At 39.5% G+C, this 15,108-nt stretch overlaps 1 protein-coding gene across 2 annotated transcripts in view; it reads left to right on the top strand.

Annotated features, from left to right (window-relative positions):
- CLPTM1L (CLPTM1 like) overlaps positions 1–13,934 on the top strand; it is a 113,118-nt gene extending 99,184 nt beyond the window's left edge. Inside the window, exons 12-16 of one of the 2 annotated variants that reach the window (XM_084621800.1) lie at positions 1,437–1,471; positions 2,582–2,637; positions 2,737–2,781; positions 8,943–9,058; positions 10,465–13,934. In XM_084621800.1, the coding sequence (XP_084477926.1) occupies positions 1,437–1,471; positions 2,582–2,637; positions 2,737–2,781; positions 8,943–9,058; positions 10,465–10,549 (337 nt within the window). In that variant the 3' untranslated portion in view covers positions 10,550–13,934. The remainder of the gene's footprint in view (positions 1–1,436; positions 1,472–2,581; positions 2,638–2,736; positions 2,782–8,942; positions 9,059–10,464) is intronic. The other variant, XM_084621799.1, reaches the window with a different exon arrangement.
- The last annotated feature ends 1,174 nt before the right edge of the window (positions 13,935–15,108 follow it).

The raw sequence follows: 15,108 nt of genomic DNA, 5'->3' as shown, positions 1-15,108 counted from the left end.
TACCTGAGAGGTGGTTCCAGAGAGGATGGTTCTAGACTATTCTCAGTGGTAGAAGAGGACAGGACAAGGAGTAATGGTCTCAAGTTGCCATGGGGGAGGTTTAGGTTGGATATTAGGAAAAACTTTTTCACTAGGAAGGTGGTGAAACACTGGAATGCGTTACCTAGGGAGGTGGTAGAATCTCCTTCCTTTGAAGTTTTTAAGGTCAGGCTTGACAAAGCCCTGGCTGGGATGATTTAATTGGGGATTGGTCCTGCTTTGAGCAGGGAGTTGGACTAGATGACCTCCTGAGGTCCCTTCCAACCCTGATATTCTATGATTCTGTGATTATTTAAATCATTATTAAATGTTGGAAAATGACAATGTTTGCAGTTTCGTAGAACAATAAATTACAAAAGACAACTAATCAAAACTGCATCAGCAAGGAAGTACCACAGAACAACTAACCGTAGTTTAATAATGGTTTAACTTCATTTGTAGGCTATTGCAAATTCTGTTAATTATTTTGTGGCTACAGAATAATTGATCAAATCTCACTAAGGCCAAAACTTCACTGTAAATATATTCGTGGTAACGTAGTGGAACATAATGTTGTCTGTACAATCACACTGTGTGATAGAGCAACTTTTGTTCTTTCACATTAAGTTCAAAATTCACATTGGCCTTTTTACTGCTCTATTACACTGCAAACTCAAGTCTGGATTTGCTTTTCATCACCAGTAGCATTACTTTTTTCTATCTTTATGCACTCATTCCATTGGACATCTGTTGTTGTTAGTTTACATTTTTCCCAGTTGAATCTCATTTTATTCATTTCCCATGTTTCCAGTAACTCTACTATAAGATCCTATATTCCTTCTGTCTTCATTAATTGCAATTTTGTATAATCTGCAAACTAATAACAATAAATTGGTTAGTCTCTAAGGTGCCACAAGTACTCCTTTTCTTTTTGCGAATACAGACTAACACGGCTGCTACTCTGAATCCCGATAGTGTGTGCCTGGTCCTTTCCCCATGAATACAGCTTCACCCATTGTTTGTGGTCCTTTACTGAGTTTTCATTGTACAATAGCATTCCTTTCAAAGCCAATTTGAATTAATGTGTTTTTCAAAATCCTGAAAAATTATTCACTCATTGATATAGCTCCCTACTTGTGCTGGGACACTTGAGGCAATGCATGTCACATTAAAAACTCTTCAGAATACAGCAAAACACACCCTCTGAAATCTTATCAAATTAAAATGGTTAATGAGATGTGAAGGAAGTGTCGCTTTTGTTTTTAAAAGTGGCAAATTTGAAGTGCTCAACTTCATTCTCTTCCATGTTAAAACATTGTGTAGAAGATGATGACCTCTGAGAGTTATTGTCAGTTTAGTGTTGCAGTTTGGTTTGTGGGAAGAAAAGGAAAAATAATTACACTGTCTCTTATTTTTAGCTGGTATTCTTGGTTGATTAACAGCTTTGTGAATGGTGAGTATCTATGTATTTTCTTCATAAATATACATATATTTATCTTTTCTTTATATTAAGGCCAGGAATTTCAAAAATGGCCTAAAATTGGGCTGACTTCAGTAGGTGGTGTTGAGTGCTTAACATTTAAAAAAAACAACATGAGATCACTTATTTAGGTGCCTGAGTGTGGATTTAGTAGCCCCAGTTTGTTCCTTTTTTTTTTTTTAAGTGTTAGCCTAGATTTCTTTTTTTTTTAAATTTTACAGGTGACGTTTCAAAATAAAAGTTAGACATCTCAGATTTTGTAACAATGTGATATGGGGTTGTCATGATTTGGCTGTGCATCCCAAAATGATAGCAGTCAAATAGAGGAGCAAAAGGGAAGAAAAAAGACCTTAAAATAGTGTTATAATAGAACATAGTCCATGAGAGCCGGGTTTCTCGAACTTCTTTGCACTGCGACCCACTTCCGACTACAAAAATTACTACATGACACCAGTGTCCTTATTACTCTAGATTCTAGAGTCCAGAATCAGGGCCAGCGTTAAGGGGCAGTAAGCAGGGCAATTGCCTATGGCCCCATTCCACAGGGGGCCAAGGGAAGCTAAGTTGCTCATGTGTTGGCTTCAGTCCCAGGCAGCGGGGCTTGGGCTTCAGCTTCTACCCCTGGCAGCAGGGAGTTTTAACACCAGCCCTGGCGACCCCATTAAAAAACTTGCGACTCACTCGGGGTCACGACCCACAGTTTGGGAACCGCTGCATTGGAGTAAACCACAGAGTGAGGATAATTACATGTGTATCTTGCACTTGTGCACCTCCCTTTAGGATACGTTCACACTGCAGCTGGCAGCGTGCTTCCCAGTTAGGTTAGACAGACGCACACTAGCTCTGCTTGAGCTAGTGCTATTTTTAGCACGTTGGTTCAAACAGAACTAATATATGTCTGCCTACCCAAGCTGGGAAGCATACTCCCAGCTTCAGTGTAAACGTACTCTTAATGTTAAGGAGACTTGTGTACATGAAAAGGGAAAACAGATGTCTCTGAAACAGAAAGTGTATAAATTTGCATGGAATACTTACTTGCTCTTTGTGGATTTATCTTAAAATATGTTCATATTGTATTTTCAGGGGTATATGCTTTTGGATTCCTATTTATGTTGCCCCAGCTGTTTGTGAATTATAAGGTATGTCTAAATGTTTATAATGGGATATTTTTGGCTTTCAGTATCTATAACTTATTCTCAGTTTTGTTATAAATTATGTTTACATTTCTTTTCTTGTAGATGAAATCAGTTGCGCATTTACCATGGAAGGCATTCACATATAAAGTAAGTAAAGCTGTAATTTCAAAAACTTGTGCTACCAAGACAGCAATTGTTTTTCACTTGAGAAGCAGGGCAATAATGTGTAGCTTAACTGTGAATTTTTAGAATTAAACTACCAGTTTAACACAGCACAAATTTAATTTTTGTCTGTGATTTTTTCTATTTGCTAAGAAAGTTATGACTCCTTCTTTACTTTTTTCATTGTGGCTTTTCTATAATGTAAATTATTTTAGTTTCCTTGTTTTGATAGAGTTGACTGGTTTTGACTGTCAGCAATCTTTCGTATTGGTAAAATACTTACTTTTTTATTGAATATATGCATTTTAATAGAATATTCCATTGATTGCTAAATATGTTGCAAACTGAAAGACAGTTATGGGAAAAAGTCAAGACCCCATGTACTCTACAGTGCCAAGGAATTTCCCCACATTGCAGCAATACTGTGTTCCAAAACCTGTGTTCAGGTTATTAAACAGTGTAAATTAAGCTATTTTGTTTTTGTAAACCAGTAGAAAGCCTGAAATGGTAGTCTTACTCCTGGGGGAATTCTGCACCACTGCGCAATGCAGAATTTTGCAGAAATTAATGTTGTGCATGCAGAATTTCCTTTCCCCCAGAGAAATGGGCTGCAGAGCTGCTGGCTGCCACTAGGGGCTGCTGGACCCAGCAGAGCCCAGCTCACACATAGAAGACACTGCCAGGGGGAGGAGGAGGGAGTGGGAGCTAGAGTTCCTTGCATGCCCTGAGGGAAGCAGACAGCGGCACGCATTAAACTCCACACAGCCTGATGCTGGGTCCCAGGCTTGTTTCTTCCTCTGGATCCCTGGGCTCTGGGGGGGCTCCGTGGCTGGGCTCTGAGGGGGAGGGGCTTTGGGTGTTTGACCCTCTTTCTTCCCTTCTCTCCTCCCTCCCCATCCCCCCTCCCTCCCCTGCCAGCTGGGCTCTGGGGTAGGGTGAGGGAGGAGGCAGAGAAATAGGAACTGGGTTGTCATAGGGGTTTCTTTAATTCTCTACTCCTGGGCAGACTTTTGTGTGTGTCAGTATTGTTACAGATATACTTGCTGACAGGTATTTTGGAATAAATTACCAAAATAATAGAGATTGGCATGATTATGTAGAGTTATTTTGACAAAATCTGCAGAATTTTAAAATCTTGTGCGCAGAATTTTTTTTTTTTGGTGCAGAATTTGTGCTTTTTCAGTGTTGATAATGGTAGCAAAAACATCCAGTAAGTGTGTTTAATCCCATCATAGGTTGCCTCCCACACTTACCTAGATGGAAGCCTAACATAAAAATGAATAAGACAGAGGCATCTTTACTAATTATTTATTTTCCTATTTAATTCATTAAAACAACCATTTTAATCTAAATAAATCTGCCACAGAGTTTAGAATGCAGCATCAAAATGCAAGTCTTAATGATGTTAACAGACACATGCTCAGGGGTGCAGGCTCTGAGCAGTGCTTACCTCAAGCAGCTCCCGGAAGCAGCGGCATGTTCCCTCTCTGGCTCCTACACGGAGGCATGGCATCAGCCAAGCAGCTCTGCGCGCTGTCCCATCTGTAGGCGCTGCCCCTGCAGCTCCCATTGGCTGCAGTTCCCGGCCAATGGGAGCTGCGGGGGGCTCCACTTGGGATGGGACCAGCTCCAGAGCGGGGCAAGCTCCTAACCCCACTCCCTACCGGAAGCTTGTGGGCCGGATTAAAAGTTCTGATGGGCCGGACACAATCCGCACGCCGTAGTTTGCCCATCCCTGCTATAGACCAAGCCTTTAACACACACTTTATTTTTTCTTTCTATTCATGGTGAAATGTGTGTACTTTGGGATGCTGTGGTAGGTGTGTGCAGTCTGAATGTGTGCTTGTTTCCTCAGTGAGGATGAAGTCTCATTCTGTCTGTGAGCATATTATGTCCTCACGGATAATTCTTCCTAGTACTTAAGTAATTTCCCAAACATCTGGTCATAGCCTTAGTCATAAGGGGGAGATGGTTGGTGACATGTAGAGAACATAGAGGTAGATATTAGAGTTTAAATGCAGATCATCTTTGGATATTTTGACCCACAGATTGGTTTGTTGTCTTGCATAGGAGTGATGTATTTTTGCTAGTTCTTTGAGACAAACAAGGAAACCAGCAGAATTTCACTCACTTTGGTTTCTTTAGGGTGTGTACTTTGAGTTTCTTATACCCACTGGAGCAGTACATAGTAGACACTTTTGCCTGATTAGTTCTTATGTATTATAACTGTTATGGTATGAGAAATTTGGGGTTTGTTTCCAAAAATTGCAAATAAATTTTATATATTCCAGCTACTTGTCATAACAAATCATGTTATCGATATTAGAGCCTTATGACTGGAGCTCTGAAGATGCACATATGCATGTGCTATGAAGGTTGTCTGTGACCACAGTACAGTTTTTAAAACCAATATAAAAAAACTACAGAACTATTTACAGATGTCATACATGTCAGTTCTCTATAGCAAAGGTTTCCTGCTTCCACAGTAAATGTCTTTTCCAGTTGCTTACGATTCTCTCAAATATTCACTTATGGGCTTAAAAATTTTCAGGCTTGGTTTCTCCTTGAGGGAATTTTATTTGGAATGCATCAGCAAAAACATTTTGGCTCTTAAACAAAAGCAGCAAAAAGAAATCACCAAAGAAATTTTTGTTTGCCATTATCCATTTAAAAATATATATATATATATTTGAGCAGCTAATACCTAAACGGGAGGAAGTAGACAGTTTAAATTTGGCAGAGAGATAATGGTTTTGATGCTCAAACTTTTTTTTAGCAGACCAAGGAAAATACATTTTGGTTTGAGAGTTTTATAAAGATTTTAAAATTACATGTTGTTCTTACGCAATTTAAGGATTAATGCGTAACTGGTTCTCCACAAAGTGAAAGTGATCAATGGAGTATTCATGAATCCTCAGATTTTCAACCGCATCGGGAATGTGGCATCATTTTAACCTGTATTTTTTTAAAGTTATAATAAAAAAATAAAATATTTAGATGATGAAGGTCAAAGAAAAGTAGCAGCTGTTCCCTTACTGGTAACGTTTCACTTGCTTCCCTGACGTACTGTGTTTTATTTCCCCGTCTTTTGTATATCTAAAGCCCTGTCTAAGTATGCTTCAAGCTAAAACACTTACTAATATAATCGTATATTCTGGAGTGGACAGTGCCTTCTGAATGAAGAAAGAGCCATGTTACATCTTAGATTAGTTAGATGGGCAACTTAAGACTTGAATATTGGCAGTCGGAGTGAACTGAGTATAAAATGTTGTGTGTTCCCAATTTTAGTTTCCCCCCATAGTTTCCTTTTAGATCTGTATGACATTCTGGTATGCAGTCCAGACCACTGAGTGGCTGTGTCACCACCTGTCCTGCAACCTGGGGTGCCTCACTATGCTTTTTACTGTAACTTCCAACTTGGGCTTTTCACAAACAGCATGCAGGTTACATCCTGAGTGTCTGTGGATAGCCACAGCCCTGGTCCAGCACCTCTAACTCCAGTAGCTTGTCAGCAAACACCAGTCACACTTTGGCTTCCAGCAGCTTTGATTACTACATGCAGAGTAACCCCAACACACTCCCAGTCCTGGATTTTTCCCCAATAAATGTGTGTTCTGTACTGTTCAGCCCTCTCTTGGACAGTCTAGATATATTAGGTCCGTTGCTCCTCTAAAGGGATCAAGATGCAACAGTTTGCCACCTCAAATGGAGTTATACACACAGTTCACAACACTGAATTAGTTTTGATTATAGAATAAAAGACATTTATTTAATTGCAAAGAGAGAGGTTTTAAGTGAGTACAAGTAATGAGGCATCAAAGTCAGAAATGGTTACAAGAAAAACAAAGATAAAATGCTTCCTAAACATAACAAACTAGACTTGATTCAAGGTGAAGTCCCCTACCACATATTCCAGTAACAATGTTGATCAAATTCTCAGGCCAGGATCTGCTCCCAAGGTCCAACAGCTGTTGAGGTTTTTTGTTTTGTTTCATTGTGGTTTTTTGGTTTTGGTCCTCTTAGGAGAAAAGGGAGAGAGAACATGAAGTATTTTTGCCCCATTGTCAGACTGTGAAATGCAATTTCCTGAGAATGACCCCTAGATAAAGTTTATTCCAGCTGAGAGTATGGAGACATGGAGTCTGATGGAGGAAGTTCCATGCTGGTTTTTTTCACCTGTGTATGCGAAATGCAGATGTGCCTTGTGTGACAGGGTCGGGCCGGATGGCTACAGGAGAGTAATAGAAGGCAGATATATTAGCCCCAGGTTAAGTAGGTCCCTTTTCCCTGGGTAAGGTAACAGGGAAGGTTCCAGAACAATCAGGAACTTTCTGGAAATAATTAAGACAGACAGGCTGATTAGAACACCTGCAGCCAATCAAGCTGCTAGAATTAATTAAGGCAGGCTAATCAGGGCACCCGGGTTTAAAAAGGAGCTCACTTCAGTTTGTGGTCCACGTGTAAGGAGCTGGGAGCAAGAGGCGCTAGGAGCTGAGAATGAGAACGTATACTGTTGGAGGACTGAGGAGTACAAGCATCAGACACCAGGAGGAAGGTCCTACGGTGAGGATAAAGAAGGTGTTGGGAGGAGGCCAGGGGGAAGTAGCCCAGGGAGTTGTAGCTGTCGCACAGCTGTTCCAGGAGGCACTCTAGACAGCTGCATTCCACAGGTCCCTGGGCTGGAACCCAGAGTAGAGGGTGGGCCCGGGTTCCCCCCAAGCCTCCCAGCTCCTGGTCAGACACAGGAGGAGTTGACCTAAACTGTGGATTCAGAAAAACGGCCAAGCTGAGGGCTGCCGTGAAGCTCCAAGGCGAGCAAATCTGCCAATAAGCGCAAGACCCACCAAGGTAGAGGAGGAACTTTGTCACACTTGTTTCTTGCCTTTCCCTCCTTCCATGCCAAAGAGTGTCCATTTGATAGGTGATGGCCCATCAACTTTGCCAACACCTGGCTAGGCATGTCAGCGAGTCCTTTGTCTTTGAGAAACAGGTTTACCCACTTCCCAGACGTGTTTGGTAAACACACTTCAGTCATGATTTCAGCTTACGTTCATAACTTTACATATAACGTTGCTACATACGTTTCACCGTGACATTATTGACCAGCAAGTTGAGTTTTCAAATGGTACCTTACAAGGAATATTTTTTACAAAGATTATTACAGTGTGCGGGGGTGGGGGCCTTCCACTTTAGGGAGGGCTCCAGCACCCTTGCAGTAATGTGTAGGATGTGATTACAGGAGTGCATTCTGTAACAATCTGTGTTAATATTTTATTATCTTGCTTCCTTTTTTCTCTTCCTCACTCCACTGTGATCCAGTATCACAATATACTGTCAAGAAGCTCTATCCATACATTCTAATAATGAACCTTGTTAATTAAAATACTCAAAAATCAAAACTATTCCTGAGCTTGCCATTGTTTTACTGGTAACATTGCCAATACAGGTAGACCTTCAGTTAGCACATCACTGCCAAATGTCGGTACTAGTGCAGGCAGATCCATTTTTTGTCTTTAACCTGACTGTAAGTTCTCCTGTTCAAAGTTCTGGCTGTTTTTTTAGGTTTGCCTATTAGTTCTTAAATAGTGCAGTGTGTTCTCAGACCTGGGTGGTAGCCCAAGTCCTAGTGTGATATTTGAAACTGACCACCTAACCATAGAGTTAATGCAGGGGTAGCCAACCTGTGGCTCCGGAACCACATGCAGCTCTTCAGAAGTTAATGTGCGACTGCTTGTATAGGCACTGACTCCGGGGCTGTAGCAACAGGCACCAACTTTCCAATGTGTTGTGGGGTGCTCACTGCTCCACTGCTGGCACTGCCACAGGCCCTGCCCCCTCCCCTGAGTCTGCCATGCCCTTGCTCCTCCCCCCTCCTCCAAGAGCCTCCTGCACACCACGAAACAGCTAACCAGGAGGTGTGGGGAGGAAGGGGAGGCACTGATCTGCAGGGCTGCTGGTGGGCGGGAGGCGCTGGGAGCAGGGTGGGGGAGCTGATGGGGGGCTGCTGACGTATTACTCTGGCTCTTTGGCAATGTACATTGGTAAATTCTGAGTCCTTCTCACGCGCAGGTTGGCCTCCCTGAGTTAATTTGCTACCAACTGAACTACACTGATACCTTTACTGAAAATATTTCTTATATTTATAGGCATTCAACACCTTCATTGATGATATCTTCGCTTTTATCATCACTATGCCAACATCGCATAGGCTGGCATGTTTTAGGGATGATGTGGTATTCCTTGTCTACCTTTACCAAAGATGGTATGTTTTCCCTTCATCCCTACTCCTTTTTTATCCATTTTCACTGTTTGTCAACTACAGATCCATGCAGCTGTGTGAGCAGTAATTAGGTACAAGAGACAAAAATAGTTTAGGGCTGACTTACGCCTTTGCTCTCTTAGAATGTCTTAGTATGTCTCTTAGGAATCTGATAGTCCCAAGCTATACTCTTATCAATCATATATGGCCTCTTAGAAGTTACTTACTCATGCTTTGAGAATTAAACCATAAGTAACTCACGAGTCTGATTACTCACCCTTATTTACATAATGTATTCTCTTACCTTTTAGTGTGGGCTTGAAAAATTTCTCAACTTGGCCAAGAGAAAGCTAGCCTTGTTGAGGCAGGAATCTACACCACCAATTCTAACAAAATCTAAACTTGCTTACTTAAAATGAACATTCCAAAAGTGAATAGCATAATTTTCCTAAGTCTGCAGACAGCTCCAACGCTTCTGCTACTTAGTTTTGCCATACAGCAGAGTGATATTAATAAGACTCCTAATTTTCGCTGCTGCTGCTATGCAGAACTCCGTGGCAGCAGGGTAGCTGTCAAGAATTCATGTCAGTTTCTTGTTGTTGGATGAGAAAATTAAGAACAGAAGCAGATTTTGGAGTTATTCACTGGGAAATAGGATTGAGAAGGAGACAGAGAGGGAAAGACGTTTAGACTAGCAACAGAGATGTCCCATTCTGTTGACAACCTTTTGTAGTATGCAGGGAAAGTGACAGAGGAAGAGGATCTCCAGTACTCTCACAACAGGGCGGGAGGAGACTCAAGGCTCCTTCCTTCCAACCGCTAAAGGTGAGTAGAGCTTCAGATTTGCAAGGCGAAGACTGAAGATGAATCATAGGACTGGAAGGGACCTAGAAGGTCAGCTAGTCCAGTTCCCTGCACTCGTGGGAGGACTAAGTATTATCTAGACCATGAAGTCTCCAGGTCTAGAGACCGCACAAAGCAGCTGGTGACCGTTGTTGGCCTTCTCAGCAAGGCACTTCCAAGTGCTCGTTGGTGGAAGTTCTCCCTTCATGATGGTCTTTTCTGTCTAGCTTTGAATAACTAGTGGGTTTAGTCTTCTAGCTAGTAGGTGTCTGGTATGTTTTTCAAGTCCTGTATTATGTAAACAAAGTTAAATTTAAAATCTAGAATTAAACTCCTATTTAATGTTTTAAGTAAATATTATATGGTGGTTCTTTTAAAGTTTTAGCTTTATTTAAACTGATTTAGTAGTAGTAAAACAGGTTAAGGAAAGTTATATTTAAAACAGCCCAGCCTCTTCTGATTGATGAACAAGGAATCAATTTTTGGCAGATTAAACAGTGGTGCTTGCTGTCTTTTACCAGGAATCATTGCTTCATGTCACTAATTTGTGTTATTTTATCTGTAAGGCTATATCCTGTGGATAAGAGCAGAGTGAATGAATATGGAGAATCTTATGAAGAAAAGCCGAAAAGAAAACTCCACAAAGAATAGTTTAGATAACAGTAGACGACTATTTCTGGACTGCTACTGGCTATGTGTATTGTTTGATCTTAATGAAGAAAAAAGATTGGATTATTTAATAAGAGTATTTTTTAAAGCTTATGACAGAACTCCATGGACAATACATCTTCTGCGTTGCCAAAATCTATTTTTGATGGTTCTTTGATGTTTCAAGATTCCTTTTGTGTCTTTATGAAGAAGTCTGCCAATGTTTCTGCCAGATGTCACTTAAACAATAGTTAAACATATTTAAACTTCTCTTACATGACAAATTAATATTTGTTTAAATTTTCTTTATTGTTATGATGAACGTTTTAATAGGTGTTTTGAGACAGCTTAATTAACGGGTCATGTGGTACCTTTATTGATAAAGGGCTACTAGGCCGTGAAGAATTCAGGTAGGCTGTGATTGTTATAGAATAGAGCATCACTGCTGAACCAGGGGTTGTTAGAATTTAAAGGTATAACTTCTGGAACATACACTTTAAACTGCATCACACAACACCATTCTAGATTGACACCGGACATGGAAGGGCTCGGATTGATGGGGGGTTAAAATCTTATGGCTGACCTAAGCTGTATGGGACTTCGAAATAAGAGTCCTCTGGCTTAAAATAGTCTTCCTGGAAGGAAGGGGAAAGTAACCCAAACAGTTAAACTTCTTAAAATATTGTCAAGCTTTTAGCCCATAATGACTTCAAATCTTAATTTATTTTTAAATGGCTTTTTATTATAAAAAGCTAGTGAGCATGTGCAGCAATTAGTATTCAGTGACTATTTTTATTACATAAATAAAGTTGCATAAACCTTTCCTGCATTGCTAGCTTAGGATCCCTTGATTCCCCATTAAAATGGGTATTTATATGATTGTCACAAAGCATTTTGATGTACTAGGAAAATACCTCTTAAGCAGTCTTGCAACCTTACTTTTGCATGATAGACACCATTGTGAACTATTGTGCCAATTCTTATATGCTTTCACAGGCAAAAGTTTCCTAGTCTTCTTGATTTGTATTTTAAATTAGGTGAATAAAACATACAGCATTCAGCTAATTGGAAGGGGATTGCTTGAACTAATAGATGCTCAGAATATTATCTATCGAAAAAACATAAGTAAAATAACCTTCAAAATGTGCCCGTAAGTTAATTTTATTTCCAGTAACAACAATGTTTAAAGGTGAAGTGTCACTGTAACTTCCTATCATGTTATCAGTTTGGATATTGTATATATCACTGAAATTCAGCACTTCTTGCAAATTGTTAGAATATGCTAAAATAAAGTATATTCAAATGGTAGAACAGTATGTATTTAGAACCCCCATTGTGCAGTTTTATGAAATAATAACTTGCATTTAGTGAGCACTAAAGTTAAATAACCTGCATTGAGTAACACTGAAAATACATGTTGCTTTCCTCACATTAATAAACAAAACATTTGATTCCCAGAACCAGCATTAGCAGCTTAAGCCTAGTTAAAGTAACTACTTTGTTTTAAAGTTAAATTGATTAACTTCTAGAGATTTTATGTGGAAAAAACCAACACTGCTGACCAAAGCTATGTCTTTCTTTTAATTTACTACATATTTTTGCTGGGCTGTCAAAACAAGTTTGGTTTTTTGTTTTTGTCTGTTTTTTTTAACTTCAGTATGCCACTAACTCAAAATGTAAATACTTCAAGTGAAGGAAAGATTGCTCTAATTTTGTCATAAATAGAAAATAATAATGGTTTGTTTTTCTTTTTCAAATCCCAGTGTTGCAATGGTTTGAAAGCATAAAGGCTGTCGTCCTGTAAAGACAATGCATGTGCCTAATTTGAAACACTGTGAGTAGACCTACTGAAGTCATTAGATCTTAACTTCACTTACACTGAGGCCCCTTTACACCATTCTGGCAGTGTAAAGCTGTCATGAAATGAAACAAGAACTGACATTTCTTTTTTAAAAGCTTTTTTTCAGTGCAATAAAATAGTCTTTCAAAATGATGAAGCAGTGTTCCATTGAATACTGCATGTTTTGAGCTATAGTTCACTTGGTTTGAAATAGATTTAAAATGTGTCAATCTTTTCCTCCTGAATTTTTCAAACATAATTGGAAACAGTTTCAATTCCTTCCAGAAGAGAATACTATTGAAGTGCAAAATATTTTTAAAATGCAGGATTATAGATGTACATTGTATTCATGATAACACGTGTTCTTCTGTCACACTGACACACAAGATGAGCTAAGTAACCACCATTTTAGTAAAGATTGTATATGACAAATCATATGGTCTCTGTTGGATTTTAAGGGCTACATTTAGAACTTCCATAATTAAATCCTAAGCATTTAAAAAATATGCACAAATAAAACATTTGAGTTAGGTAGGCTATCTTGTGCAACTTGAGACAAGCTCACCGCATCTTAAATCTCCCTTAGTAATGATCTGTCATTTACACTGTGGCAAGAAATTGAACTATATATGTCACAATCTATTAATAAAGGATTGTCAGAATTAGGAATAGACAGTGGGATTTTAAAAGCTGCTTAAAGCATTTGAAAATATCAGCCAGCATGTTCAAGGTGGACCTGCAAGGAGTTATTCCTGATTTCTTATTTATGCTGCACTGATGTTAGATTAAGATGTTATCCTACCTTCCCACACCTAAAACTGCAAGGGTGACCTACTTTCTACCCACCCACCTCCCCCCAAAAAAGGAAAATTCCAGGGATGCACCAGGTCCTGGGGCCAGACAAACTCAAGCTGCAGAAGCAAATTAAAAAGCAGCCTCAGCAGGGACAAACTGCTTTCTACAGTTTTTACTCTGGAAATTCCCTTGTGCTGATTGGCTGTTTGGTCTATCTGCTCCCATCCCCTTCCTCAGTTTCTTCACCTCACATCATTCTACTTGCTCTTCAAGCTGTCCTGTTTCCTCTCCCTTTCCTTATTCACCACATCTCTCACCTTTTGTCTTTTGTTTAGCTAATTGCCCATAACAAATCCATATCCAAAGAATGTAATAAAAATTGAATCCTGGAACTAGCATATTACCAAATCATCACTTTGTTCACTCGCCTTGTAGGTTGTAACCTTTTCCTTCATCTATCCTATTTGTGACAGAGCCCACCAACAGATGCTTTGGAGAAAGTGCAAGAAATCGTACAGTAAGCAGATGTGGTATAATTTTTCAACTATGAAGGTCTCAGCCTAATAGTTAGAGATGCCCTGAAGTATGGAGCCTTTTCTATCCCTTCCAAAGTTTTTTGTTAGCAATAGCTATTAGAACTCTGGATATGTTATACATATAAATGCCCAGTAGCCTGAACCTTGCTAGCATTTGGTCTTAATATCCCCCTGCAATAAGTTCCGAAACTTAACTATGCATTTTGTTGAAATTATTTTCATTGGTTTTGAATTTCTCACCTTTTAATTTCTTTAAATGCCCCCTTTGGCTTTATATTCTGAGAGAGAACAGAAGTAGTATAGAAGGAACTGGTAGCAAAACCTATAAGTTGAGGTTGCCTGACCCTTTTCATTATCAGACCCTGTTTTCAGTTGGCTTAAACTTGGCCAAAATGTAACCATTTCGACTAAAATTTTCTATGTCTGCCTTAAACTGATTTTTTTTCGGGGAGGGCGGTTAACAGTTAAACTATTTTAAAAAGAGATGAGGGGGGAAAATACATTGAATTCTTACAACTGTTTGTAAGTCCAAAGCAGACTGCGAAGAGTTACTAAGGGATCTCCCAAAACAGGATGATGGGGCAATAAAATGGCAGATGAAATTCAATGATAAATGCAAAGTAATGCACATTGGCAAACAATACCATTTCTATATATAAAATGATGGGGTCTAAATTACCTGTTATTACTCAAAAAAGAGATCTTGGAGTCGTGGATAATTCTCTGAAAACGCCCAATCAAGGTGCAGTGACAGTCAAAAAAGCTAACAATGTTGGAAATCATCAGAAAAGGGATAGGTAAGACAGAAAATATATTGCCTCTATATAAATCCATTGTGTGCCCACATCTTGAATACTGTGTGCAGATGTGGTCACCCCATCTCAAAAAAGATCTATTGGAATTGGAAAAGGTACACAAAGAAGGGCAACAAAAATGTTTAGGGGTATGGAACAGCTTCCCCATAAGAGGAGAGATTAATAAGACTGGGAGTTTTCAGTTTGGAAAAGAGATGACTGGGGGGGATATGATTGACTGGTGTGGAGAAAGTAAATAAGGAAGTATTATTTACTCCTTCTCATAACACAAGAATTAGGAGTCACCAAATGAAATTAATAGGCAGCAGATTTAAAACAAACAAAAGAAAGTATTTCTTCACTCAACACACAGTCAACGTGTGGAACTCTTTGCCAGAGGATGTTGTGAAGGCCAAGACTATAACAGGGTTCCAAAAAAAACAAAACAAAACTAGATAAGTTTATGGAGGATAGGTGTATCAGTGGCTATTAGCCAGAATAGGCAGGGATAGGGTCCCTAGCCTCTGTTTGCCAGAAGCTGGGAATGGGTGACAGGGGAGGCATCATTTGATGACTATCTGTTCTATTCATTCCCTC

The sequence above is a fragment of the Lepidochelys olivacea genome, assembly GCF_965140295.1.
Source record: "Lepidochelys olivacea isolate rLepOli2 genome assembly, chromosome: 2".
In the NCBI taxonomy this organism is placed as follows: domain Eukaryota; kingdom Metazoa; phylum Chordata; order Testudines; family Cheloniidae; genus Lepidochelys; species Lepidochelys olivacea.
This window is presented reverse-complemented; position numbering and strand designations above follow the sequence as displayed.